This window comes from Molothrus ater, chromosome 13, assembly GCF_012460135.2.
Source record: "Molothrus ater isolate BHLD 08-10-18 breed brown headed cowbird chromosome 13, BPBGC_Mater_1.1, whole genome shotgun sequence".
Classification (NCBI taxonomy): domain Eukaryota; kingdom Metazoa; phylum Chordata; class Aves; order Passeriformes; family Icteridae; genus Molothrus; species Molothrus ater.
The window spans coordinates 1,710,518-1,735,740 of record NC_050490.2 but is presented as its reverse complement, the minus strand read 5'-3'; the positions used below and the strand labels follow the sequence as shown (position 1 = coordinate 1,735,740).

Genomic DNA, 25,223 nt, shown 5'->3' with positions numbered 1-25,223 from the left:
CTTCCAGATCCTGTAAATCATTGTAGTCTATATTTTCCACCAAGATATTCCTCAAGAATCTTCCACTTCTTGAACCACTTGCCTCACATGGTGATGTAAATTCTCTGTGAACTCAAAAAATAAGATTTTGCACCAGTAAGGGAGAGAGTTACCTACCTTGACATGCTGCATTAGCTGCTGCTTCTGCATATACACCAGCTGACACTGTGGGCACTTAAACACTCCCACTAACAACTTGCTGGGGTTCTGCTGGAAGTGCTCTTGGAGCAGCTTCTTCTTGTTAAAGACCATCTCACAAGAGCATTTGTAGATCACCCTTAAACAATTAAAGAAAGTAAATTCAGTCTTTCAGTCTCTCAGCCTCAAGAAAACAATGTAAAAAGTTATCCCAGCAACTCCAGAAAGGGATGGACTTCTGAGGAGGGCTGTGCTCTCCATGTATTGTCAACACACACCCACGTGGGCAACTGAACCAGTAACTCAACTGGGAAGAACATCAAAATGCCTCAGGCACATACCACAGCTTGCTAAAAATAAGTTTACTTCTATGCATATGCATAACCCTGTGTGTATGAGCACAGACAGATGGGAGCAAACACAAAGCAAAGCAGCCAGAGCTACACACTGCTTTCAATCCCACCTTTCCATAGTTCCTCACTTAAAGCACAGATTTTTGGCACTAGCTCAAGCCTTGGAGGGAACAGCTACAGGGTGGAAAAATCAGGAGGCTTCTCTCTAGTGATTTTTGGGGGCAACACTGCCTGGGATAACTCTCCTGTTCCCTTCAAGTGCCAGAAGCCCTGGAGCCATCTACCAAGAGGTGCCACTGAGGGTCCTGCTGGACAAAGAGGTGACAATTAAATTCCTTTTATGGCTGTTTAGCTCTTGCCTGGCCAAAGCCCTTTCCTCCTGCCCAGGAGACCGTGTTTGTACCAAGGCATGCTCTGGTTTGGAACAGACCCCTGCTGGCAGACAAAGCAGCAGATCATCTTATACAAGGACAGAAACCAAAAATAGAAAAAAAAAAAAACTGTGAGGGAAAGGGGGAATCCTGGATCCATCCAGCAAAGGAGAAGAGATAAAGCCAAAACACTTACTGAGTAGTCTTGTGAGGCTCAGCTGGGTGCTGGCTGGCCACGTGAGCCATGGTGGTGTCAGCAGACTTGAAGGCCTTCGGGCAAAAAGAACACTTGTGGAAGACTTCGCAGTGTTTCTCGTGGATGTGCACTTTGAGCATGGCCATGGTCATGAAGACAACTCCACAGTGGATGCACCTGGGGGAGGCATGACAAAGAGTTACAGCCACAGCAGCACTTCCATCACACCCAAGGAATGGCACACATGGAGGGACCAGGCTGTGGTGGGTCCTTGATTCAATCAGTTCAATCTCTTCTGTATTCATATGGAAGAGTCAAGGAGGAACACAATACAGGAATCTGGGCAGAACTCACAGCTAAATGGTACCAACAAGAGCTATAAGAGAAACCTTCAGAGACTAAAACAACCCAAAAAAGAATGAAGATGTGGTTCAACAGAATACCAGCCCTGTACCTGTGAAATCCAATTCCAGCACAGTGCACAAGTGAAAGACTAAAGTACCTGATGAGATCTCCCTGAGCCAAAAAGCAGCACAAATACCAGTTAGACCCCAGTACAAAATAAAGAGAAAGAATATCCAGTCAGGAATCTTCAGCAATTGATACTCCACTGAGCTCCAGAAAATCACAACAGCTAAGATACTGAGAACAGCACTAGAAACACCCAAGGAACTGATAAAGCTCATTAAAATCATTAAGATAGAGGTGCTGCCTAGGAAGTGCTTGTCTGGAAGGGCTGTTTGGGTGCTCAGGGAAGAGAAAGGGAGAAGCAGAAAGGGATTCCTCTCAGCAGCTGAAAACAAGGCCAAGAGGAGGGCAGGGCCACCCTGCTGCTCCCAGCTTGCCTCTCCTCCAGACACACACCTGTGCCAGGTCCTGCCTAACATTCCCACAAGATGGCAACAATCAGCAGCCTCACTTCATTTAACTTGGACACTCCCCACATCTGCCTGCTGTGCTCTGAGATGCCACACTCCACCTGTCCTCACCTGCCTCCAGCACACCAGCCACAGGGTTTGCCATCCATAGGTGCACCTCTGCTGAGCTGGGACCAGAACAGCCTCTCCCAAGGATATTCCACCAAAATGACACCAGTGGAACTCTGCCTAAGCCAGCACTGCATGTCCAGATGTTAGAGCAGGGGAGCCTGGTAAAGCAAGGGCCAACCTTGCACAGGTGGGATGTGAGAGGTGCACAAGGGATAACCTCCTCACCTTATTGAACAGGTTTTCCCTTCCTTTCCCTCCTTCCCCTGAGGGCTGTGTCTGCCCACAGCACTGCTGGGGAGTGTGCTCAGTGCTGCTGGCACAGAAGGACCCCAGCTATCGTGCCCTGGAACAGCTCCAAGCCCCTATCATAAACAAACAAGCTGCTGGAATATCCTTCCCTCCAAACCAGCCTCCCAGCAGCGTTTAGGAAACAAGCCCAGGCTTTGAAGTTGCACTTCAAAAGATCATTAGGCAGAAGCCAGCCTGAAGGAGCCAAACCCTCTCCCCCTAAGAAAACACAGAATTGCTGTTTTCTTAAATTTCAAGAGGGAAGCAGTGACAGAAGCTGGTGTGACCTTTGGGGAAGCATGAAAACATTCTGCTGGGGTAGTTCTGCCTTCAAAGCCTGATCCTCAACATATGAGAGGGGGAGAGAGACTTTCTAATACAGTAACACCAGGAACCAGGTTATTATGGAAGAATGAATTCCCAAAGTGTAAATGGAAGAACAAATACCAATCCTGGCAGTAAGGAATGGCGGGTACATCCAGGAATATCCAAGGGGCTTCCTCCACAAATACTCCCTGAATTAAAAAGAGATGGTTCTGCCTGATGCTTGATTTTGGGAAGTACTTCACTAAGAATGAGGAATGAAACAATCACTAACTCAGGGTCAAACGATCACAGGTTAATTTAATTTACACTAAATGGAAGTCTAAACAACAGCCACGTTGTAATTAAGAATCCCAGTGCCAGAAGGGCAAGGTCTCATAAACTAATTAGCTGAACAAAGTGGATGGAGGATGTCAAGGGGCTTGCCATGTAATTCCTGCAAATTGCAAATCCTGCTATCATCCCCAGTGCTGCTGGATCCCTCAGGGCAAGGAGGGTTGGCTGGAAGTCTTGGAAAGCATCCAGTGAGAGGAGATAACAGCTACAAGATGCTGTCTTAACCCTCAGAACGCTTCCTATGCCATCACCTTCCAGCCCCTCAATTCTCCAAATGGCACCAAGCAGAAAAATGAGTCCCAAATTGGTGGGGTCAGATGGAAGGGGCTTGGAAAAAATGGGGAAGGTGATACTTGGAGCCAAGAAGAAAGGAGCATTAAGGAAAATCTTGTTAAGTTTCATTTTTAACTGTAGAAGACCATTCTCATTTTCAGTGCAATCACTAGCCATGACTCAACTCCAAATAAAACAACCATACCCCAAATTTAATTGAAAGCATAGGGTTATAAGCAGAAAAGGAGACAGAATAAGGACTTATCACAAAACCAAACCTGTGCTCCAGAAATTCAAGAAAAATAGGGACATAAAGAGAAGCAGCTAAAGTCAAGCTGATCCCAGGAGGGATTTAAAGAATTCCTCAGCTTTTCAGCTCTGCAAGTAAGAAATGTGAAAGAAAAGAATGAAGTCACTCTGTGACTACAGGGCAGATGCCACAGATTATCTAGATATGGTTCTGCAACCAGAATTTATCTCTTCTGTTTTCAACAATGTCAGTGGCATCAGCCCTGCAGCAGAGACAGGCAGGATAATAAGGATGGCACAGCCAGACATTGACCTGTCTAGTGGACTCAGCTTTCACAGATAAGCTTCAGTAGATGTGAATTAGAGGAGAAGTTAAAGAAATTCAGCTTTTAGAGAAGCTGGGTAAAGCTAAAAAATCCTTGAGTATAATTTGTGAGCTTTGCCTTTGTTTAGAGCTTCATTAGTGTCCCTGGAACAGAGAGTAGGTATCTGCTAAAGACATCTGTAGACAGATGGAAGCTCTCCTTGCTGGATTCCCAGGTGCCACTCAAGTCCCAAGAACTGCACCAAACCCAAGTTAATTTTCTGACATCTCCTCCATACTCCTTTTTCTATCTCAGGGAAAACATTTTTTGCTCCAGCTTTCCTCCTCCCCAGATTAACTCATTTTCAAACAGCCTCAGTGTCACAGTCATTTAATATGTGATGGAATTAATTCTTTGTTGTGGGCTGGGTCTCCTCAAATCAGATCCCACATTAAAAAACCTTATCTGTATATAATTAAACTCAGAATTAGTTTCTTATGTGCCTCTTGTCTTCACAGTTGAAAGAAAAAGCCCATGAAAACCTCAGTGTGATTCAGACCAAACCACACAGCACAGCTTCCTGAAGTTGCAGACATCTTAAAAGAACATCTCTAAGAGCAGAAAATGCCCTGTTTGTTTGAATTCTCAGAGTATTCAATGGCAACCAAGAGAAAAAAACAGAACTTTAAGGAAACTCAAAAGATCACCCAGTCTCATCTCCCAAGCAAACCATCATGTGTTAAGCTGCAGCTCAGGTGATCTAAACATGCCAAGGAGGGAAGGCTCATAGGGAAAAGTAAAATCTTATTAGAGCAAGCAGTTTAGTTGGAGAAAAGATATTGTACCACATCCAGAACCTTGGGAGCCTTCTCCACCTGTGTCAGCTCATGAGAAATGTTTGGAGATTTGCAGGGGCATACAAGGAAATAATCTATGCCCTTCTCATAAAGGCACACATCCTCAGCCCATTACAACTGACATAAATATAAATTCAAGCCTTAAGGAGATTTACAGGATTAAGATCTGCAATCTTTTTGCTGTAAGTATCAATCCTGAGACATCCAGCTGTAACATGAATTCAATACAAGAGCTTTTCAGCTCAAAGACACCACAAAATAATGTCTGCTCTCAGAAACCTCCCTTAAATCCAGTTAGTAATTATTTCCCATTTCAAATGTGTCCTGTCATGCAGAAAACCATGCCAGGCTCCAGCTACATCCACTTTCAGTTCTGCTGTAAGACACAGTTCACAGTCACAGAATGTTTTGGGTTGAAAGGGACTTTTAAACTCATCCCATCCATTCCCTGCCATGGGCAGGGACACCTTCCATTACACCAGGTGGCTCCAAGCCCTGTTCCACCTGGCCTTGAACCCTTCCAGGGATGGATGTCCTAGTTTCAGATGGAACAGAGCTCATTTCTTTTCAGTAGCTGCTACAGAGCTGTGTTTTGGACTCCGAGTGAGAATAACATTGATAACACACTGATGTTTTGCTTTTGCTAAGTTATGTTTATCCTAAATCAAGGACCTGTTTTTTTTGTGTGTGTGTGTCTTCTGCTCTGCCAGTGAAAAAACACACAAAACAAATCAGGAGAGAGCACAGCCAGGACAGACACAGCCACAAGCTCACAAGCACACCCAGACTGCAGAGGTGTAAATCCAGCTTCACAGGGAGCCTGAGCTCCCTGGGATGGATGCCCTAGTTTCAGATGGAACACTTAATGTCTTCTCAGTAGCTGCTACAGTGCTGTGGTTTGGATTCAGAATGTGAATAACATTGATAACACACTGATGTTTTGCTTTTTGCTAAGTTAGGTTTATCCTACGACAAAGACCAGGGTTTTTTTTCTCCTGCTGTGCCAGTGAGAAGACACAAAACAGAATCACAGAATGATGAGGTTGGAAGAGACCTCTAAGATCATTAAGTCCAACCTATGCCCTAACACCTGCCCTAGACTATAGCCCCAAGTGCCATGGCCAGTCTTTTTTTAAACACATCCAGAGATGGTGATTCCACCACCTCCCTGGGAAGAGCATTCCAGCACTTTATTATTCTTTCAGTGAAAAATTTCTTCCTGATATCCAACCTATCCCTTCCCTGGTGTAGCTTGAGACTGTGTCCTCTGCTTCTGTCAGAGACCAACCCCAGCTGTGCACAACCTCCCTTCAGGAAGGTGTAAAATAAACTGGGAGGGAGCACAGCCAGGACAGGTCTTGGGGCTTCTGCTGCTCACAGTGACCCTGAGATGTGTCACAAAGTCTTTTTTCCCAGCCCAGCAGTGGAAGAAGAGATCAGAACTCTTCTATTCTCATTCTCAGGGTTGTTTATTGTTTCTTAATTCTTCTGGCCTGCCAAGGTCCATTCATCAGGTCAGACAGAGGCACACTGGCCACCCTCAGGGCAGTGTTACCTTTTTATACTAAAAACTGCGTGTACATTTGTGGTGGTTTGACAGGAAATGTGTTTTTTGGGATGCTGTGTTTTGGGCCAATGGATATTCAGGCTTTAATATTGGCATTTACCATAACTTCCCAATACCTATCACCTATGGTAGACAGTGAGCTTCTACTCTAAACCAATCCAAAAGTGCCACCATCACAGCAGAAATGGAGGCCAAGAAGAAGAAGGAGAAAGGCTGGACATGCCCAGATTCCTTCATCTTGCCTCCTGAACCCCCATTCTAAAAACCCCCAAAAATCTATTTTTCACCCAGTGACAAACTAACTATTATTCTACTTAGACTTCCATGGCTTGCAGATCTTCATATACAAGGTTGATCATTTTTTCCATGGATCACAATCAAAATCACAGCTGCCTTGGGCTCTGTGCCAGTGTCTCTGAGCCCCCCTGGCAGGGGTTCAGGCAATCCAGGATGGCCAGAGGGATATCCTGAATTCTGACAGACAAGGACAGCCACAAGCTGACTGCAGAGGTGTAAATGGCAGCCTCCCAGGGAGCCTGGGTGCACCCACCTGAAGCCAACCTTGCGGGAGTAGTGCAGGCAGTTCTCCTTGACGTGGGTCTGGAAGTAGGCGGAGCGGCACACGGCGCCGCACTCGGGGCAGCAGTACGGGGACTTGTGAGCGTGGATCCTCTGGTGGGCACAGTAACTGCACTGGTTGGGCAGCATCATCTGGCACACTTGGCACGTCTGATGGAAGAAAGGTTACATTTGGTAGTTATTTTCTACTTGGGTTTTTTTTTTTTTTTCTCCCCAAATTCACCCTAGAAAACTGCCAGGTTTGAAGGAAGAACAGGCATACTGCTCTAGCAGCAGCATTGACTCCACAGAGCTCTTTAACTTGTCTCCTCTCATCTTTTCCCAACTTCTTCCACAGTTCATTCCATATTTAAACCACATCTTTATTGTTTATTTCCTTTTTTCCCCGTAAAAAGGAAAGCAAACTCTTTCACTTCTTAGCTCTCCTGAGCAGCATCAACTGCACAAAGCTCTTTAACCAGTCTCCTATCATCTTTTCCCAACATCTTTATTGTTTATTTCCTTTTTTCCCCCGTAAAAAAGGAAAGCAAACTCTTTCACCTCTTAGCTCTCCTGAGCAGCATCAACTGCACAAAGCTCTTTAACCAGTCTCCTATCATCTTTTCCCAACATCTTTATTGTTTATTTCCTTTTTTCCCCATAAAAAAGGAAAGCAAACTCTTTCACCTCTTAGCTCTCATGATATTCTGAATGCTCAGCACTTTCATTTCCTGACTTGAGAAGGAGAGCACTTTTCTCAACAAGAGTTCACCCCACACCACAACATCACAAAAAAGGAGGAAAATGACAGCCTGACTCCAAACACCTGCTGCTGAAGGCAGTGCAGTCCTGATGTGCAGCTTCCCCATCAAAACAACTGCTGTGTCCCTTGCAAAATTTCTTTGTATCAGATGAAATTTCAACTTTCCAATACCACAAACTACGGTTCCCTTACAGAAATTTCCTGATGACCAGAAATAATACAAAGCCTCTTTCTCTCCCTGTTTCATCCTTAATGAAATCCATTTTTACACACATGCTTACTATCAAAACCTCTTTGCAGAAGCATAATTTATTTGCCATGTAAAGTTTTTATGTGGATGTATCATCCCATTTTCAACAGCTGTCAAACCTCTGCTCCCTTTCACAGGTGTCTCAAGTCTCTGTACTCCTGCAAAGCCCAGGAGCAGCTACTCCTCTGTAGGAGCACATTACTGAATGCCTGAGCAGGAGTAGAGCTGGAGCAGATCCCAGCCCACTCTGAGCCCTCCAGGAGCAAAAACTGTCTTCCAACATTTATCATCCCATGCAAAATCACTCCTCTAACTTAAGAATGAACACCATGCAGCTAATTATGGATTATCAAATCAAGTCATTTAACTAAATAATTTCCATGGACTTCACTGCTGGCAGTCAGGGTAGAAACATGAGACAGAAGCCCCTAAATCTGACAAAAAAAAATATAATAAAATCAATGGCCAACTCCCTTTTCTGTATCATTGCTATTTCATGCAGCACCTCTGTGATGCTCCACTACATAACACCCATCAGGGAAATGTCAAAACCCCTGCAGGTAAGAGAAAGCATCACTTACAATAAAATGCAAAGCTGTGACAAACCTGAAAGGTTCACAGGGTGGAAGGGAATAAAAAATCAGGCACTCAAAAGTAAAAACTGCAGAAATTGCCAAATACCTGAAAAGCTTCAGATGTGATCTGAGATATGTCACAACTCAAGTTCAGAGGAGAAACTGTTTCTCCAGGAAGGAGAGAAATTAGTGGAAAAACCACATGGTAGGACTCCCATGTACACACCCATGGGCAATTAAAGGAAGCTCAAGGGCATTTCAAATGCTGCAGAAATCCCCTAACTTCAGCAAAGAAAAACAGTGCAAATGGGCCATAGGAATGGGAAAATGAGAAATAGAAAATCCCCCAGGATCTCTCTGCAAGGAGCTGAGTGGGACCTTTAATTCTCCAATGCACTCTCAAATCCCCAAGTAAGAGCTACAAAAGTAAGTAATAAGCAAAAAATTCATAGTAAATAAGAGCAGTAAGTAATAAGTAAGTAATAAGTAAAAGCAGTTTTCTTGTGTTTAAGATATTTTTTTCTAACTGGCTTGAGAATGGAGAATTTATCTCCCTGGCATTATTAAAATGGGACTTCTTGCTGTGATCTCAATTAGTGTGTAAGGCAGAGGCACCACAGAGCACAAGCTGAAAGCACCTTTGCCCTAGTAACTCAGTGAGAAACACTCTCTCCAGATTCTGCCTTGTCAAAGCCAATTTAGTTTTGATTTTAAGTCAGTTTGAGGCTCACCTCTTCCTCCCCCACATGTCATACCCACTGCTCCCAAAATCAATCAGCACATGTTGAAAATTTGAATTTTCACCACGCTGTGTGTTCTTGTGCAGGATCTAAAAGATGCCAAAACCACTCAGGATTTGATGAGCTCCATGCCTGGGCACTGCTCCTGGGGATGTCAGAGGAGCAGCCAGCTCCTGTCACCTCCTGCATTATGTGAAAGGCTCCACAGGGACCAAAACCATGCCAACACAGGCCAGAAAAGTTGGGGGACTGTGAGCAAGAGGCACCAAAATTGTGGTTATCTACTTTAGGCCTGGCAGAAAGCCTGCCAGAAAGTGTGGACACATGATACAGGAATAAAAAGCAAGACTCAGTGAGGATAAGGCTAAATTAATTCATTGCTCCTGCAGACACCACAGAAGGAGCTAGAAGGATTCCCACACTGACACCACACACCACAGGGGGGACAAAAACCAGCCCAAGCCTCCAAATTCACATTGTCTTGTGCAAGAGCCAAGGCATTGGGCAGTAAATAGACAAAGAAGAGAGATGAGACACAAGATAAATGAGTAAGAATAAGGAAAATCTCATCCTCAAGCAGCATTACTGCTGGATTTGGGAACAGTCAATGCAGCTTCTCCCTTCTGGCCCCATGGAGCAATCCAGGCTCTCCAGAGGAGTCAACAAACACATGAGTAAGGAAGATCTGAGCTGCAATGGATCATCAGACTACCTGGATTTCCCAAACTGCTTTGCAACATCCTTCACTACAGGATTTTGAGGAAACTAAGGTACCACCACATAAGAGAAGGAGTTTGCTTGGATAAGTGAGTGGTTAGAAGAAAAAAGCAAGACAGAGCAAGGTCCCCAGGAAGTTCTGCTGGCATTTTGGCTCTTCAAAATAACCTCCAAGTATCTGGGAAAGTTAAACAGCAAAGATTGATGATCATAACCCAGTAACTCAGCATGTTAGAGATAAGGGCTGACTGCAAAAAGAACGTGTAGGGCTGAGGGTAATAAAATGAACGAAGCAAGGAACATACTAGAGCTGAGGAAGGTTCCAGTAAGAGGAAAAAACCCATAATTGGTATCTTCCTGCTCACACTTATGCTCTTCTCACCAGCTGCAGAAGACAGGAGACCAGCCATCCTGCCAGGAGCATTACAGGAGGTTCTGCTCATCCCTTCTGCAGCAGGAGCCAGTGTGCAGCCATGCTGGGCTCCCCACCAAACACTCAGTCTGGGACACAGAGTGGTTCTTCCTTTTGCAACTCTTCTGCTTCGTATGAGAAATTATAACTTGGTTCCAGATGTCACATTTTTATCTCTCTCCTAGTTTTCCATGACTTTTCAAAGAAATCTGGCAGCAATTTGAGACATTCATTAGTCAGTTATTTCTAAAACATGTTACCAGGACAGGATTCAGTTGTGTAATGTCTGTGTTTTTCATACTCCCATAGCCTACGCTTTAATCAAGAGTTATTTATTACAAATTTTCTTTAATTCTGGTTTGCCTGCCACATTTCATTTGGGCTTTTCTTCCACAAGTCACATTCACACACAGACAAATGCTCAGAAGCTCAGCCATTTTGGAATACTTGAGCTGATTCCCATTTTTACTTATTAGCTTCTTCAAAAGGGGAAAAAATTAAATATTCACTGAGATACAGTGCAGATTTAAGAAAATATACTACTCAAAAAAAGTTTGTCTCTTAAACCCAACCCCGTGGCCACAGAGGTGTTTGCAAATTAGGGCATTTATAGTAACACAGAGTTTTGCCCCAGACAGTGCCTGTGGAAAGGGAACTGGCATGAGCAAAGAAACATTCCAGCAGTTTTAGTCTCTGCTGTTGCAGAGTTAAGTGATGGTGATGGAGTCCACATCCACTCAAGAGCTGTCCCCACACTACAAGGGTCCACCTTGACATGATCATCATGGAGCTTCAGTTAAAAACACTTGGGCAGCAACCCTATGGCATGGAACCAGGGCTAGGGAAAAGATTCACAAGCCAAATTATCTCTTAAAAAAATTACTTATCTCTTAAAAAAAAAATTACTAAGGACTCAAAGTTAAACAGTCACAGGGGAACAGAAACTGTATTTGCAGACTGTTAATGTTTCAAAAAATGCTTACCCCTAACATAGTCAAACCAAAAATCCCCTACCAGCGGTGCCCTAAAACCCCAGTTCTTCCCAAATCCAGCCTTTTGCAAGCTGTAATTTTTCTGCTTTGGGCAGAACTGCTGAGGCAGCCAAGGGATCACAGAGATTAGCAGGATCCTCTGCTATTAAAAAAAAAAACCAAACCAGTGACCAATTATTACTAATTAAAGTTAACCTTTAACTTCTCAGTAGCTGTCCCTTGGTGCCTGGCTGGGATCCATGCAGGGATGGCACTGCAGGGGTGCCATGTGCTGCCCTGGGGGCACAGGGGCCTCACCTTCATCTCTGCCCCCTCTGCTCCCCTGCCCACATCCCGCTGGGATCACTGGTTGGGGCCCACACTACAGTCAGGCTCCAGATGCTTGGAGGGCTATTTCTGATTTATTTCAACCATCCAGGTGACAGCACTGCTACACAACATTTGACCAGTCTGAGGAGAAGCAGCAGGCAGAGAAGTGAATCTGCTGTTGCTGTGATAACTGAACTATACTCCTGCCAAGGTTCTCTCTAAATGAACACACATCATTGCATTAACATGTTCAATTCATGGATGAAAAACACCCCTTCAACAGAAACTCGAGATTATTCATTTGAAGAAGAAAAACCTAGAACCCTAATTGGGAGGTTTTATTCTAATTAACCATATCCAAGCACAACAGCTATTGTTATTTCCTTAGATTATAGCTGCCTGTTTTATCAGCCTAAGGAGCCAATGCCACTGAGGGAGCCTGTCTGACCTTCAGCTCACTCCCACCTCACATCAATTCATCCTCAGCCTCACTGTTGCATCCCTCCTCCTCCACCCATTGACCTTTTGTATTTGTATCCTTGAACCTCACTAACTCTTCAACACTCCCAAATCCAGTGTCCTGCACCAAGACCAACTCCTACACACACATCTCAACCACCCCAACACACCAGGATGCTTAACCTGCAGTAAGGCACTCCAATAAAAACTTATCTCTGGAAACTAAGGCCATTAAATAAACACAAAATGCATTTTTTTATACATGGAAAAATCCCTGGTTAAAGCATTGATGTAAATCTAGAAACTCGACAGCTTAGAGAAACAAAGTGGAATTGCAATGGAAAAATCCATCACAGATCTTAGACAATATTGCATCAAATCAGCTTACTTCTGAATTTGCAAAATCTGTAGCTCTTTTCTCTTTATGATCTCAGCTGTAATTTCAAGAATTTCAGTTTTGACATATTTTCTTTCTTTTGATCCATGGTAGCAGGTTTACGTGGCAAGGTTTTGTTTGGGAGGGGCTGCAGGGGTGACCTCTGAGAACACACCAGAAGCTGCCCCCATGTCAGACAGAGCTCTGTGATGGACCTGTCACCACTGGCCAAGACTGAGCCCTTGAGCAGCACCTCTGGGATAACAGATTAGGGAAAGGTAAAAGATGCTGGGCAGCAGCTGGGAAAGAGAAGGGAGAAGAGGTGAGAGTAAGAGCCCAGATGCCAGAGCACACCATCACGAATCCATGGGGACACAGGCTGTCCTCCTCTGATCCATGGAGGACCACATGTCCTCCGTGTGCCCTGAAGGACACTGCAGCCCATGGAGAGAGCCTTGCTGGAGCAGCATTTCTGGCAGGATCTCTGTCCCCATGGGAGGCCCATGCTCTTCCAGCCTGCTCCTGAAGGATTGCACCCCATGGAAAGGATTGATCCCAGAGTAGATCCTCAAGAACTGCACTGTGGAAAGGACTCATGACAAAGCTGTTCATGACAGACTGTCTCCCATGGGAAGGACTCCATGATGGAGCAGGGAAGAGTGTGAGGAGGAAGGCTGGGTGGGCACTTAGTTCTAACTAGAAATCTGAACTCCCACTCGCTAAAATGATCACATAGTGGATTAAATGACTTTTCACATCCACATTCTCAAGTCAAGTGTGGGTCAAGTGTGACCCCATATGCTACATGGGACACATTCTCTCTCTTTTCTTACAGTGAGATGTTAAAGGCCTCTGCTCTTTCCTTCATCCTGCAGGGACACTTTCCACTAGAGCAGGTTGCTCCAAGCCCTGGCCAATCTGGCCTTGAACACTTGCAGGGATGCAGCAGCCACAGTTTCTCTGGTTGGAGATTGTGATTATTGCCCATGGTGTTTGCAGCATTAGACACTTCAGAGGGCACCTTCTCCTCACAGCAGGACAGAGCAGGACAGAGCATCAGCACCACCTGGGCCCTGTCACCCACAGAGCTGTCCACTCACAGCTCCAGCTTGCCTGGGGCAGCATCAAAGGCGCCCAGCTGGCAGAAGAATGCAGGAGCAAGACTCCTCCTTTAGTGCCAGCAGACACCAGCTTCCAGCCCCATCTCCATCCCACCAGGACAACCCCTCTGTCTCCAGCCATCCCCTCCTCCTCACTCTCAGCCTCCAGTTCACAGCCCTGCTCTTTATCCTCTTCCCTCCAGCTGCTCCCAGTCCTCTGGGGCCTGCAGGACCACCAGGACCAGGCATGGGTGGGGAAGGAGGAGAGGGTGGGATTGCTGCCTCATGGCAACAGATCACAAACTGATTTAAGCAGACCATGGAGCCACACCCTGGCTTTTCTTCCTCACCAGCCTCTCCTCCTCATCCTCTGCTCTGGTTTGGCCTTGGGTGCAGGCTCTGCTATCCTGCCACTTTGCCTTCTCTCCCAGCAGCTCCATTTCCCCAACATGCTTTCATCACAACATCTTCCATCCCTTTGCTTCTACAAAATCCACAGGGAAAATTTCCATAAAAAACAAAACCCATCCTCACTAGTACCAAAGGACTGCATTCATCACTCTTGGTTTGGGACAGGGAGAAAACAGTGCTTTATGGGGCCAAGGGATTTTTTTGCTGATTTTCAACCCTCTGGTTTTCTAAATTAAAACATGAACTTGAAGGGGGGAAGGAAGAGAAAAATAGGAAAAATACAGCTGCTGCCTTTCTTTTTTTGCTGTTGGGAAATTATCAGGGCAGCATGTGGTTCTACTAGCTCCTGGCAAGTTTTATCCAATAAATTACAAAGCATTGATTTAAGACAGGGAAGGAAGAAGAAAAAGAAAAGGCAGCAATAAAATTGCTTTTAAATTACTTGTGTAGGTGGTACATAAACAGGACACATCACAACTCATTGAAAAATTCTTATTGGACAAAAAAAAAAAAAAGAGAAAAGAAGAAGAAAAAAAGTAAGGAGAACAAAAGGTTCAAGAAAATTCAGAGGTCCTGAGTTTATGTTCTGTACTTTATTAGAGTTAGTATCTACCTTGGTGGATTTTGGGTGGTCAAGTCAAATAAGAAAGGAAAAGAAAAAAGGATTAAACATCTCTGGTTACCAGTAGATAGACAATTATGCCCGAGAGGGTCAGGAAGTACTTTTAATTCTTGCACATGTTATTGTGGTCTTTCCTTGCCAAGAAAACAAATAAGCTCTGTCTCAAAACTAGTTTGTGTCTTTTGTTCCGTTACTTCTGCTGCAAAGCTCTTCCAGAGTTCATTCCTGTGATGATCACAGACTGTCCTCTGATTTTCTACATCAATCTATTTCAGTCTGTTTTGCATCATTACTGCCCCTAAATTAAAAAGCTCCTTTCTACAAAGATCACAGCAGATACAGGGTGAGAGTGGATCCAGAGAACACCCTGTCATGAAAAGTACACCCCAAATGCAGACACCAGGAGCTGCATGGGCTTTGTTCTCTCCTGTAATCTGAGCCCTGAAAACTGTCTGATGCTGATGAACTGCCCAGAGCAATTCCTGTGAGTACAGGAAGTACTTCTTGAGGGCAGATTTAGTTTCTGGTGGAGAAATAAAGTGCCACTATACTCAGCTTAATCCTTTGTCTGCTTCAGTGCTGAAGGACACCCACCCACCCTCATTTACCAGGCCTTTGCCAAGCTAAACTCATAAAGGGGTTTTAATTTCCTCTTAAGAGATCATGTTTCCATTTCTGGTCATTCTTCCCTCAGTTACTCCAATCTATCCTGATAAACAAAACAATACACTCCTCTCCAACTTGGTTATTTCTAGCACGAGGGAGCAGCATCACCACAGCCCTGACTGGTGCTGCAGATTCACAGAAGTCTCCTGCACAGTTGTGTCACCTCAGTCATTCAAAGAGTTTGCAGGACCAAAAATCCTGCCTTTGGTTGCTTTTCATACCATTACCATTGCTATTCAGTCATAAATATAATCTAGAACCTCCTGTAAAGTATTCCCCATTTTCCATGACTTCTTACTTTGTTAGTTTGGTTCAGCAAATTTTTTAACACAGTCATCCTACAAGGTCTCCTTAACACAAATATTAACTCCACAGATACTTAAAACCATCCCTCAGGAGGATCTCATAAAAACCTGATCCCAGCTGCAATTATTTCTGGGAGTTTACCTGATTCTGCTCCAACCTCACAATCCAACTTCTCCACTATATTCATTCTTCATGCAGTACTCTAACAACCATCTCATTGAACATCAAGGAGATGAGGATAAACTCATTTCTCCAAAAACAAAGATTAATTTGGCATAAACTACACCTACTTATATATCCTTCCCTGCCTCACCCCTCAAAAATCTTGCTCTAGAACACATCACTGTAATCACACCAAAGAGACCTGAAGTTACATGGAACATCTGCTACCACCTCTTCAACATCTTGACAAGTATAATGCCTACACAGAGCACAGCTTCTGGTTTGAACAAATCCAACCTGCCAGTTATTCAAATTCCCATACTGCTTCCTTCTTGCAGTTCAGCAATGGAAAAGCAACACACAGGTCCCACTGAGCAGCTTGATTCACAAGCTTGAAAAAACTGCAGAATTGGCCTCACTAGTTGCCAAAAAAAGGCATTAAGATGATCCATTCAAAACATACATCTAATAAATGCAGTTCTTTATGTTCCTGAAGTGGATTATTCAAGCCTGTATCCTCCCTGCAAGCCATGGAGATCCCATCCCACCAGAGAATTCAGCTGGGAGGAACTGCCTTCATCCTACACATATTCTGTACCAAAATAAACTCTGCTGTGCTCTGAGCAACTGCAATCATGTACATGTTTAAAAATACAACATTAAGGTCAAGCTCTCCATCATTTTTTTTAAAGGTCTTTCCTTTAGAAAACCACAGCACCTTCTCAACCACATCATCATCCCCCTCTCCTCCACCCACTTGCTCCAAATCTCCTCCTTTCCCTGCTGTTTAGACAACATCACTATCTTTCTTCCTTCCTGCAATAGAATTGTGACCCAGCCATGTCACTCACATTTTGGCCACACCTAGGAAAGTAATTTACAGTTATCCATCCTATTTATGCAGGATTTACCCACAGCCATGTAGGAGTGTAACACCAGGTATTTCCCAAACCATCATCTGGAAGAAAGAGAAAAACCAACAATCTCCTTTCAAGCAGCTCTGGGAAACCTGAAAATGTCAGAGTAATTCCCAAAGTCATGGTAAGAAATTCCAATTGAAGTGAAAAGTCTTCAGTATCAGCACAGGGTAAGTTTTCTCATGGAGCAGAGACAGCTTAGGCTCTTCCCCCTCTCCAATCCAATCATTCCTGCCTCTTATCACAGGGTGCTTGTCCTTCAGCTTCTGGGTAACTGGAAACACCATTGTGAAAAATAATCCTCTCCTGCTCTTTCTTTTCTTCATCAGCCCCATTGGATCAGCCCTTCCTTCTGAGCAAGGTGCCACACCAAAGCCATGTCCAAAACAGTTTTTGAGTTAAAGGCACCATAATTGAGCACTTCAAAGCCTGTTTGGTCTCACAAGTTACAGTCACAGCAGATGTGCATCCAGATTTGGTGTCATTTAACAGAAAAGCTTCCAAGAACATGGATCAAAAATCACCTGGCTTGTTTTCCACAGCTCTCCACCTCCTAGTACAAACCCAGGTGCTGTGGATAAATTGCTTTTACCCTTTCCCCTCAGTTGCTCTTTCCATTATACATTCATCTACCCTTTCCAAGCATCCCCATTTTTTAGGGATAATCCAGTACCAAGCATCTGAATAGTCACAGGTTAAAAGCTTTAGGCCATAATACAAAGGGGACCTGCCCTGCTACTTCTGGAAGCTCCTTAGAAGGCATAAATCAATCCAAGTCTTTCTGTGGAAAGCATCAGTACTTCCTAGTTTGTCAGTGAGGCATGGTAAAGACTTTGTGCCTGAGTTCTGAGATTGAGTAAGAAATTAATTTGCAAACTTTTTTGTATTTTTTATCAGAGTGCAGTTTTTTGCTGCCTTTAAGAAACTATGACAACCACACCCCATACCACCACTTCTAAACCAGCATTTCAACACAGTGAGATAGACATCAGGTATGAAGGATGAAATACATAGTTTTTATTCAAAATGCACAAAATTATGCTAAAACTCTAGATAATTAGTCTCTTGAGATCTAGGGATGTGGTTCATAACCAGGTTTGCCTACAACAATTAATACTATTTCTGCATCCTGACAGATTTTCCCACCACTGCAGCTTGCTGTGGATCAAGCACAACAACTGCTGTGGACTGTGGTTTTAATTAGATGTACCAATATGTAAATCAACATCTTCTGCCCTGTGGACATAGTGGTTTTGAACCACTACCAGGGCACTACAATATGTTTACTACAGGTATTACCTCAATGCCTTCCTCAGCAACCCAATTTCAGAGAATCAGAGAACACCAGACTGGTTTGGGTGGGAAGGGACCTTGAAGCCCATCTCATGCCACCTCCTGCCATGGGCAGGGACACCTCCCACTATCCCAGGCTGCTCCAAGCCCCATCCAACCTCACCCTGAACATTTGTGGGGATGGGGCAGCTACAGCTTCTCTAGGCAACCACACCAGAGCCTCACCCCATCACAGGGAAGGATTTCTCTACACCCAATTTCTACCACTGCAACAAAAAACAAATGTCCTGGCCCAACTCTGCAGAGTTTTTAACCACTTCTACCATGTCAGAAAGTGTTGCAAAATCAGTCACTTGATCCTCTCCTGCTTATACCAACACTTCTCTTTTTTCTCACCAAAACAGAAAGAACAACCCAAGGAATGAACTTAATGCAGAGTCAGGGGATCTCTCAGAAAGGGGTGGCCATGTTCTCTTATTCCAGGAGTTTATGACACCCATTCCAACAGCTTCACCTACAACCTTCTCACACCATGATTAACAGTATTACATTCATTAATACCCTACATGCAAAACCTTCAGCTTCTCAGACCTTGGTGCTGCTGGGAGCTACACATGATGTGAAGGTCACCCACACCTTTTCCCTTGGACAGCTCAGAGAATCAGGGATCCCTGTGAGACCACTGAATTCCACCCATCCTTTTACCTCTCAGCCCAGTGACATCAAACACCTGGGCTCTGGTGAAAGGCAGTGGGATGGTTTCCATCAGCTACTGCTAAATCCAGACACACCATTACAGGCATGGGGCACAAATGCTTATTTCCTTTAGAGATGTAACAACTTTATTGAAACAGATGTTCTGGGAACAGCATGGAGCACCACTGGGCAGCCTGCAGGACAGCAAATACACAGTGGAAAAGGACTCCCAGAGCAGTGCATGCATCCTGTGCAGTGTAAGCATGGGAAGATCTTACAGGGAGGAACTGGCCTCAGGAGCTCCAAAGTAGTCTCTTTTTCCAGTGCTTCTCTTCAGAAAAATACCACAAAAATAATCCCACATCTAGCAGAACTACTTGACATGAGAGGCGTAAACTCTATTCTTGGTTAAGTTACAGAATAAATTATTTGATTACAAGCTAAAAATACTTACTATCACACATTCTTTTCCTCTTTAAGGAACTCTTGAATTGATAATCCCACAATAGAAAAAAGGAAGTACATTTTTAATGTCACTGATTAACATTTTAGATCACTTTGGAGCACCCACTGTATCCCTTCTCCTGGAAGTTTTAATGCCAGACTGCTGACATTTCCTAAAAAAGCATTATAGCTGAAAAATAAGTTGGTGTGTTGACAGAGTGCAGTGCTCACTGACCTGCCTCAGGCAAGAAACCTGATTACGTGGCCACACTGATCCCTCTTGGCCTCACCATTTTTTACAATATCAAAACCATTCAGCCATAATCTATTTTTTTTTTTTTGGTGGCTGATGAATTTAAGATAAAAAACTATCTAAATGAGACCACAGCAACCTCAATACTCCTGCAAGCCATTCAAGCAGCACAGGGAGGCTCTGGAGAGTGCAGGTGCTCTGACAGCCATGGCAGAGATGTGGTCATCCTCCCAAATGCTGGCATGGAGTCCTGGTTTTTTGCAGCCCTTGCAGTGGGAGCCAGCTCTGCTTTCACCTCATCCAAAGAGATAAGGAGAAGGGACTGCTCCTCCTCTTCAACTGCAGGCTGGTTAACACTTAAACAAGACTGACCATGTCTTCCAAAATAAAAGCCATAAACAAAGTGTATGGTCCTGGTCCACAACAATAATCATCTTCTCTTCATCAGGGGAAACCTAAGCTGGAGGTTAATTTAAGGGGATTCCAACCAGGTCCACAGAGGTGGTGGAGACCTGAGCAGGGCAGCACAGGAGGAAGGCAGGAAGCCACTACCAAGGCTCTTGAACCCTGCTATGCACCCACTCACCCTGGAGCACCCAAAGCACAAAAGCAGGCAGAGCCAGCCTTCCCTCCCACATACCACAGCAGGCCTGTCCAACACTCAGCTGACCACACCAACAGCAACAATAACAGCCCATGTGCAATGCATCACACGGAAGGTTCTGGCAGCAGCTGCAGGAAAGGCAGCACTGAGCTGTGCCAGAGCTCCTCCAGCCACGCTTACAGCACAAAAACCTGTTCCAGGTAACGCTCCACTGATCCTCCCCTACAGCTCTTCTGCACGCCTCATCCAAGGCATCTTTCATCTCCATCACCTCTCTCTGACACTCAAGGATCTCCATAGTCTCCTTACTATGCTCTTTTTACTGGCACAGGGTAGAAGGAAGGCAAGCAAACAACGTTAAACGTCTCTTCACACGCACGCGTCTGGGCTCATGTGCATTCCAAATTCTCCCCATAAGCACTTTTTTAGGCAAAGCAACTCATCTGCCACCACCATGCCTACTTTTCCCCTTGAGGACAATCTCTTTAAACTCGGAGAGATTTAACTAATAACATTAAAATGATGACTTACCAGTCTCTCATTATCTTCTGAGGTTCTCTGGTAATGAGCTGCTAAAGAAGTGTAATCCTGCTCCTGCTTGTTGCACTCCAAACACTTGGATCCATGACGGATTAGCCTCTGTGGGTCTGTGTAGAGAGGCAAGGCTGGCTGAGTGCTTGCAGAAATCCCTACCCCACCTCCTGAAGCAGCACTGGACTTAGGTGGAGGAGAGGATGAGAGAAAAGTCTGAGGAGCTGGAGAGGCTGAAGAGCTTGTAGGAGAAGGTGAAAACATTTGGTCTATGGAAATTGGTTTCATGAGCAGCTGAGAACACTGCATGATAAATCCTTTGCTCTTGTGATCTCGTGCATGTTTAAGCAAGCTACACTTATTAAAAAAAAGGAGCATAGTTGAACACTGAGTGCACATGACTTCAATGTGAACGCTTCGCCTACTATAGTGTTGAGTCAGGCTTTTCTCTAAGGCAAATGAGTCCCCACATTCCAGGCAACAATACCCAGAGGCAGGTAAATTAATACTAGTGTCAGGTGGGGGGCTAAGGTTTGGAGTATATATGGGCACTGGATTGGCACTGTGTAGCACTTTATGGAATGCCTCCATGACAACAGGAGCAGCTTTCTTGACTTGGTGCACCAGAGGCACTGACATCTGCGTCACCTGAGGCTGGTTTCGCCTCTGTGCCGATGTCTTCGCTGTAACAGAAGCAGCAACGCTGTGGGGGACCAAGTTGAGATTTGCCAAGTGCACAGCTTTGGGAAGAAGGCTGGAGGTGCCCGTGTTGGATGGCTGCTGCCTCTTGACCCCCACTTTGATGGCGCCGCCGCCGCAGTTTGGCAGTGGAGATAAGGACACGGTGCAAGTGCTGTTTGCAATATCCATTTTCACACTGTCTGAGTAAGGACTCACTACGTTTGACAGCTGGATAGCCACAGCAGCCCCGGTTTTGGTTGAATTCCTGCCAGCCTCACCTTCTGTAACTGCACTAGTATCAGGGGATGGGAAAGATTTGATAAACTCTTCGGCAGAAGAGGTTTCTGCAGGTGACTCTTCTGAAGATTTGCCCAACTCATCATTTTCTGGCAAAATTCTAGTTACAGTCCTTTTAATTTCACCAGAAGATGTCTTGATAGTCTTTATTCTAACTTTGGGAATAGCTGGTGGAGAGCCAGCTGCCATGGAAGGAGAGCCTTTCCCACTGCTGTCGCTGCACACGCTCCGAGGACTCTCGGGCTGCTTGCCAGCCTTCCTCACCACCTCCAAGGGGCTTCGGGGACTCTTTGGCGACTTGGGCATTTTTGGACTTCCCTTCGTCCCGTCTTTAAAAGGACCAGGTTCCTTGGTAAAATTTGGCTGATCGCTTTTTGGAATACACACAACCTTTTTGGCCTGAAGAGCTACTAATGCTGCCACACAGGATGACAGCTTGGAATGAGTTGGCTTTAGCCTCTGCCGAGGTGGGATGGATGAAGACACGTTTAGCTCGGGCACAGACCCCTTACCATCTCCTAAATTGTTGTGAGGGAGGTCTCCAAACACCAAGCCTTCCCCAAGAAAGCTGTTGGTATCTAACAAGTCCTTGCCTGACTCTGCAAACCTCTCCACTGCTCTGTCTTGCTCTCTCCTGCTCACTTCCAGCCTATTCTCTGGCTGGCAGTGGATTTCTGTCTTCTGCTCCTTTTTACAGTACTGATCAAACATGCTTAATTCAGGCTCTGGCACCTTCCTAAGATGATCAAGGACTGAAGCCCCTGTTGGTACATATATTGAAGGTGGTGGAAAATAGGGAGTTTGGGCATGTTTGGGTTTATCCCCAATACTGTTCTCTTTGAATGTATCCTCAGGTTCAGGGCTGGAAATGGGGCTAAACTGACTAAACGGTTGGCAAAGGCTCTGACTTGGACTCGTCCAGTTTATCAGAGTAACCTCTTGAGCTGTCACCATTAATAAATGTTGACTCAAACTTGCCATAATTATGGACTAAAGCATGAGCCTCAGGTGGCAGATCAGAGCCACGAAAGCCATTGTGTAACAGACCAGTTGCAAGGTGATTCCCCTCCTTTTCTGCCTCAAAAGACTCCTGGCGACTCGTGTTCTTCACTATCACACTGACAACAGGGTGCATCAGAGGGAGGCAGGGAGTGGGATAAGGACACATTCTCATCGATGCACATTCCTGATGACTTCAGGTGATTCTCATTCTCCTCCCCAGCTGATGGAATGGTCTCCTTAGCATCAAGACTAGTTGGATCAGGGATGTCAAAAGCAGCCAAGAGGTCATCAAAGTCAGGGGTTTTCATGTCCCCCATGATGAAAGCTACAATCAAAAGCACAAAAAATACTTTGTCAATGTATTTCCCCCATGGACAAACTTTGTAATACTCATGTGCATCGACATCTCGTGTGACAAAAATCAGAGCTGCACAAAGCCTGGGGTGTGGGCAGAGCTGCTCCTCAGGGGTGCTTCAAGCAGCACAGTGAGAGACAGCAAGCATCCCCTTATGCCAGGATCCCCCAGAACACAGCTGGTACAAGCATGACCTTTGAAACCACACCCAGCTCATGCAGGGGACATCTTTGGACTAATCCAAAGCCAGCCATCATCATGAGCCTCAACAGAAGGTTCTGAAGTACATTAGCAGAGAGGGTATTTTTTCTTTGGGTGGGGTTTTTGTATAGCTAATAGGCAGCAAGGACTGCTGATTTCTCAACAGATTGCCACAATTGAAGAATTCAGTCTTTTCTAGAGGAAAAAAAGCAGGGGCAAACAGGTGGGCCAAGAGACACAGACTTGAAAAGTGAGATGACTCCCTACCCTGAGTAATTTAAATAATAGAAGTCTTCAGTAAATATTTCAATACACCAGTTCCAAGAAGGATTATCTGAAACAGGGGCAATCCTTAATTATGATGTGAAGCAAAAACCGCCCAAAGATAGAATAAAGAACTAAATATTCAAATTGAAAGATGAAATTGTGTTGCCAGCCAGCACTTTCTTTCTAAGCTCTTCAGAAAGGAAGTGGGGACTTGGAGCACTCAACACAGCAACCTACAAGCTCTGGTGAGATGCATGAAAACTGACAGCACAGAATTACCAGAACATTTGTGTTCTCTACTGTCAGGGATACTGGATTTACACTGATAACCAAAATATTTTCGAGTTGCTACAATACAGAGACTTCACAAACATTTAATGAGTCATTATTTAATATATTTTATTTAAACCCCAAACTTATGTGAACTGGTGCATGCTGTACATAAGGGAGGGGAAAAAAAACAAAATGTGTCAACAGAACCAGCAGGGCACCAGTTCCTGCTTGGCAAGGAGCATCCACAGGCAAGGTGAGTCCTGCCACACTTGACTTGGGCTGCAACAATGCTGCCAAAGCCAGCAGCAAGCCAGGGAGGCTGAGGAGGTGGCAGGATTCCAGGACAGCAGGGGAGAACTGGGAGCAGAGGTGCAGGCAGAGAGCAGGACCATGGGACAAGGCAAGGGGACAGAGAGAAGCCTTCTGATGGCTTCCCAAAGGGGCCTGATTTAAGGCTGCTGTCATTATTGACCATTCAGTTCAGAAGTTTGTCAAGCATCACATTCAAACCAAACAAAGCTCAACCCTTCTGGCCAGGCTGCTGGAATGGGGAACAACTCCTGGGCCAGGAGAAATCACTTGGAGTGGAGCACAGGGACACAGTGGTCTCTGAGCTTTAGACAAGTCCCAGAGGTGCTGCTTTGGTTAATCTACTGCAAAACACTCTGCAGAAATTTACTTGGCTTAAAGGTGCTTGCTGTGGCTGAACTTAAACTCCTTCTTAAATTAAACCACAAATATGAAGGTCCACAGAGGGCTATGCAATAATTTGCAACCACCTCCCTCAAGGAATCACAGCTGGGCATGAAATCCCTGGAAGCCCAAATTATCCACACACTCCACATCCCCAGCACTTGATAAGGACTTTGGAAACAACACAGATTACTGCACTTGGCAAAGGCATGGACCTGAAACCTCCCATTCCTTTGGGTGGGAAAAGTTGTACCAGCTGGGAGAGAGCGAGGCACCATGCAGCTCCCAACATTTCTGGCACACAAATCCTTCTGCAAGGAAGCCACTTCATTCCATAACCTGGCATGATTGAGTTTTGTACAGAGAAAAATGAGCCTGCCAATCACTCCTGACCTTCCCATTCCCACTCTGGAACACCTCTCTGCATCTGTTTTAAAATGCAAGACAAATCCCATGTAGCTGCAGCATCTCAAAATATCCTTTTCTTGGATGAAATCTTGCTTTTTCAGAGGATTTGTGTTCATCTTTGAGTCCTATAAAACACTGTTTTACTGGCTTTGCAATCACGAGGGCACAAGTCTCTACCTAAGTATTTCTCCACAGAACTGCATCTTAAACTTGCCATACACAAAGCTACACTTCTCAGAATAAAGCAAGTTTTGACCCAGATTCTAGAGAATAAGTATCTTATCAACAGAAGTGATTTTTAAATAACATACATTTAAACTTTTGACTTAACACTGTATACTTCTGATCACAAACAAAAAAAAGATATTAAAGAAAATTATGTAAACTAGCCTGTGAGGAAAGCTGAAAATGAAGACCTTTGTCCTTAATCTATCATTCTTGCCCAAAGGACTACAAACCCACACTTGGGATCCAATGAAAACATGGAGGTTGAGACTTGCAAAGCAGTAGAAGAGGTGAATAAAGTGAGCAAAGGAGAAGGATTTACGGAGTAAAGAGTGTATTTCAGTGTGCAAAATCAACCTCACTATATATACATTTCTTCA

The 25,223-nt window shown here is 44.7% G+C and overlaps 1 protein-coding gene across 1 annotated transcript in view; it reads right to left on the bottom strand.

Annotated features, from left to right (window-relative positions):
- ZNF592 (zinc finger protein 592) overlaps positions 1–25,223 on the bottom strand; it is a 37,402-nt gene that overhangs the window by 10,892 nt on the left and 1,287 nt on the right. Inside the window, 6 exon segments of the mRNA XM_036389765.2 lie at positions 157–316; positions 1,098–1,274; positions 6,836–7,014; positions 20,442–22,307; positions 22,309–22,548; positions 22,550–22,746. Of these exon segments, the coding sequence (XP_036245658.1) occupies positions 157–316; positions 1,098–1,274; positions 6,836–7,014; positions 20,442–22,307; positions 22,309–22,548; positions 22,550–22,738 (2,811 nt within the window). The 5' untranslated portion in view covers positions 22,739–22,746.